Raw genomic sequence first — 4,616 nt, 5'->3', positions numbered from 1 at the left:
ATATCATTGTTTTTGTTTCGTTCTTGTTAATTAGAAAATTTTAATAGGAAATACACCAATTTTTTGGTACAAATATGATAAAAAAAAACACAATTTAGGCAAGTAAAGTTGGACGGAGGGAGTAGCATTTTACAGGTTGGTTACTTGCACTTAACTCTCTTAACATCCTCTAAGAACTTGCAAAAAGAGATCTTTATGGTACTTATTCCAACACATGATTTAAATTTTTAATCAAGGACAGGAAAACTAACACTGCATTGTAAGTTATAACAATCTAATTATACTTCCAATAGTATTAACAAAGTTTACAGGGCCTTCTACACAATCTCCATCAAAGCTGGCAAAGAAAAATAATCACAAATGTTTAATGGATGAGCCGATGACCTAGGTGATAAGAGTGGGGAGGGGAGATTATCATGCAGAAAAAATAAAGACATAAAGTGGTCTTGAGCTGTATCATTTCTTACATGCCACAGAATGGGTCTGCACCATATCATGTCTTACGAAGCGATCTTGCTTTCATAATAGCCGGCACAGCTGCACTGGCAGCATAAAAAAAGAGAGCGCCGAGTAATCCGTCTGCAATCATTTCAAACATTTCTTTCAAGTCCTTGAACAGACTATAGAGTAAGCGGGAAACACATAATTCTAAGCCGATAAAGTTTAAAGATAACATAAAGAACATTCACCTGTTTCGGTCCGATTTAATAATGTTCGCCTCAGGTACCAACCTTGCCAGAATCCCGGTGCATCCTAAATCAAATATATCAATTATAAACAGAACAGTTAGGACCAAGCTGGATCTAGCATAACCCAATTTATCCCGTTGTTTATGTGCCCTATTGCATAAGTAAATTGAAATACAAGAATAACAACACTGTCATATTCCAAAGAATACTTCAAGAGATGTACAATATGATGTACAATATAATTGATTTCTATAGACATTTCTGTTTCAAAACGGTAGAAGTTATATTGCAAACAGGTGTGTTAAATTATTGCTTCAGCAATTATCATTCACAGGGATATCAGTAGCCCTAGCAAGTAAACCGTTTTACTTAACCTATATGTGACAGATAGTGTTTGAGATACGTAATTTTACTGGGGTCAACCCTCCAACATGCAATATCGAGCTACTGGACAATCTTTTACAAGGAGAGCTTCGTTAAAGGAGGACAGACTATATTATTACTCCCGCCATTCAAACTTTCGAGAAAGCTTTACGGATAAAGAAATTTTACATGTGGATGTATTTTAGTCCACAATACTATTAATGGATAACATGAAGAGGAGAACAAACCACCAAACATTGACACACGTCGTTCATGCTCTTCATAAAGTCACGATTTATGTAATGTCCAAGTGAGCGAATATAAAGCATATCCCTGATCTGAAGTTGGCTCGGTCGACTTCTCGTAAGTTCCCTCAGTCCACCTGTCTCAAGAGAGGCTACAAAAACAATGTTTCACAAGACAAATATTTGACTCTGTTGACATTTAAGCATATAGTGTAAATTTAATCATATTTGACACTAACTGAAAATGTTGAAACTGCTTTTAACGGAAGTTTTCTTACTTACCATCGAGCAAAGCTATTCCTCGCTGGACATCTTCTGGTTGTCTTGTGTGAACAAGAGCCCAGGACAACTTGATGATGTTTTCATTCTTAACCTCATCTGGAGCATCATCTCCGGCCTCTGCGATATCTCTCTCACAATCCTGTCTATGCATAAAGAAAATTAGAATACAACAAACAAACTTGCACCAAGTTTAGGAAGAGTTCAATATGTATTACAGTCTCATAATTCAGCATCCTAGATTAGCAAAACCTCCATCATTGACAAGGCATTTCTTGCACTTAAAAATTTCCCAATCCCAAGAAAGCCTTCCCACTATCGAACTTCTATCACGTCAGAATGTAGATAATCATAATTCTAAATAACAGTACAAGAAAATGTTTGGCTTACCTACTTCAAGGCACGTGTAAAAATTAAATGTCAGTAAAAAAGACAAGTCAGAAGCAGTAGAAACTCCGGAAAGATCAGAGATGAATTCAAGATCCAGTCTAAACTCATCTTGTAAGAAAGAACAAAACCACCTAAAACAATGTGGCGTAAAAAAGTCACCGCAAACAATCCCCAGAATAGAGTGTATTAGGCATATGAACACCCTTGAACTTGATATTCACTCTTGCGTGAAACAGCTAGCCACCTTTATGAGCAAACACCTCCGCATAAACGAAATATGTGAAAATAATGAACAAAAAGATGCCACTCCTGGTAGTCTATATGACTATTTGACATTTCCAAAATACGGTTCCTATGGACGCTTAGACTTCTTTCATGACTTTACAGACAAAATTATAAGTCCAACTATTCTTAAACCTAAATAAAGCACTGAAAACAAATGATACTGCCACCACAAAATTGGGTGTGCAAGTGCAAACTACGAAAGTATTCTCATGGTCATTGTAGGTTTCAGAACATTTTCGCTAAACCCAAACAAAGACTCCCAGTAGTTATTATCTTCAATGTGTTCAGATTAGGTGCAACGCCATTATCCATTATAGTCATGCACAACAATTTGGTGGTAACATGAAAAAGAAAGATTGGATAGGAAACGAGCCATAAACTCTGAAATGGTAAATTGATAACAACTTACTTGGTAGACAAAAACTTACAAGAATCATATCAAGATAATATTGGTGAGGTCCCCCAATGAGAAACCAGAGAACCGATCCGAATTTTTTCTTCAGGGTCAAAGCTTGGTTGAAGTGTGGTGCAACCTACAAACCAAATTCAATCATAGTCTTATTAATACCTCGTTAATGCACACTTATGTACTATAACCAGATTGGAATGCCAAGTCATAAAATTCACATACAAAAAGAGTACGGCTGAAGATTCAAGATAAACTAAGATGCTTTTTGGAAGATCAACGGTGCCATGAAAAAGATCAATTCAAAAGAAGTTTTACTGCAACCAGAGGTTTCGACACCGTCTACACACGACATGGGGTCCAGGTCATTTGTAACTAAGCTATTAATGCTTCTACATCACTCCACCAGTCTTAACCTTAGAAGTAAGCATTACAGATAAAAAGATAAATTACTGGTTCTTTTTGATCCAGATAACTATTAATGGTTAACATGAAAAGGCGAGGGATCAAACCTCCAAACACTGATTCAAGTAAGATAAGCTCCTTGAATAGTCACCATCTCTGTAATATGCAACTGCGAGAAGATAAAGCATTTCCCTCTTTTGAAGTGGGCTAAGTACACCCAGTACGCCCCTATAACCGTCTAAACAAATTTATCAGTTTTAATAAGGTGTCGAGCAGTAAAATTAGTAGATAGCGAGACAAATATTTAAAAAATTGCTTGATTTAGCATACAAAGTACAGTTATTCACATTGACAGGAAATGCTGGAACTGTTTAAAACTGAAAATTTCCCATTTCACCTTCAAGCTTTTGTATTCCTTCCTTGACATTTTCTTTGCCTGTTGAGTGAACAAGAGCCCGGCACAACTTCAGGATGCAATCATTAATAACATCCGTTTGAGTATTCGCTGGGTAGTTTTTGAGATCTTCTTTATAATCCTGTACATGCATAAGAAAGGTTGGAATAGGATAACCATCTAGTTACTTATTATCACACAACCTGATAATTCAGATTTCAGACTCCAACAATAGATTAACTCTCATAATTAAAGGTGTAATATGTGCTGTAAAATCCCAAATCATGAAAAAGATCTTCTTGGCACCTTCATCCCAGACTTTTATCACTTACTAGGGTAGTGGTGCTTAAAGTGTAAAAATAAAACCAAGTTTTTACGTTTAACAGGCTTCTGGGTGCCACAAAATTCAACTCATTTTGAAACTAGAGGCTACACCTGATATTTAACATCATTAACTGTAGGTATTAGAGTAAACCCTAACCTAAAAATCTTACCAGTTATTTTTCTTAAAGAAATGCAGACCGGAAAAGAAAAAACACCAACACTGTTGTATGCATATTATTTATTATGTAAGTAAGGAAGAAGAAAGATTACGGTGATAAACCCTAAGTCGGCGAGAATTTTGTTTTTTTTAGAGAGAGAGAGAGAAGAACAGCTTACATGAATCATAACATCATATAATGGGAAGTTATCTTCCCTGATCAGAGACGCCACAACCATGCCGGCAAACCTTCCAACCACTCCTTCCAGGTCCATGAAAAGTTTTTCCCAAAGCAGAGCGATTTGAGGAGAGAGAGAAAAAAGGAAAACCGCGTTCGGAAAAAGAGGTTCCACTTCTTTCTAGGAATTATTAGTAGGTAATAATATTATGGGCCTATGTAATAGCAGGTCCGTCCATTAAGAAGAATCCTATTATTTGGGCTATAGGGGATGGGACTTTGCAGGCTTAAATTATAACCATTTTTTTTTGGAACCATGATATTGGGCATACCAAAAACTTTCAAGGCATACAAAAGACTAGTCCTAACTTGGGTGACCTTATAAGGGGTATTCTATGGGTGGTTTAATTACCTATATGCCCTTAAATCCTATAAATTACTAATCTATCTCTAACCTTAATACAAAAATCTATAATCATAAACCTAAAATCAGTTTCAACC

General features: G+C 36.1%; 1 protein-coding gene across 3 annotated transcripts; it reads right to left on the bottom strand.

The window, feature by feature from the left end:
* Positions 1–236: 236 nt before the first annotated feature.
* On the bottom strand, positions 237–4,264 carry LOC113313199 (mitochondrial fission 1 protein A-like). Of its 3 annotated transcripts, XM_026561940.1 has the most exons (9): positions 4,117–4,264; positions 3,460–3,598; positions 3,170–3,300; positions 2,680–2,784; positions 1,580–1,718; positions 1,301–1,449; positions 690–753; positions 468–579; positions 261–337 (listed from the first exon to the last, which is right to left on the bottom strand). In XM_026561940.1, the coding sequence occupies exons 1-8, from the start codon at positions 4,210–4,212 to the stop codon at positions 494–496; spliced, it is 909 nt and encodes a 302-aa protein (XP_026417725.1). In that variant the 5' UTR covers positions 4,213–4,264; the 3' UTR covers positions 261–337; positions 468–493. The 3 variants fall into 3 exon arrangements, with proteins under 3 accessions (XP_026417724.1, XP_026417726.1, XP_026417725.1); XM_026561939.1 differs by having other exon boundaries at positions 237–579; XM_026561941.1 differs by having other exon boundaries at positions 237–579; positions 1,304–1,449.
* Between the last annotated feature and the right edge of the window lie 352 nt (positions 4,265–4,616).

Source organism: Papaver somniferum, chromosome 9 (genome assembly GCF_003573695.1).
Source record: "Papaver somniferum cultivar HN1 chromosome 9, ASM357369v1, whole genome shotgun sequence".
Taxonomy (NCBI): Eukaryota; Viridiplantae; Streptophyta; class Magnoliopsida; order Ranunculales; family Papaveraceae; genus Papaver; species Papaver somniferum.
This window is presented reverse-complemented; position numbering and strand designations above follow the sequence as displayed.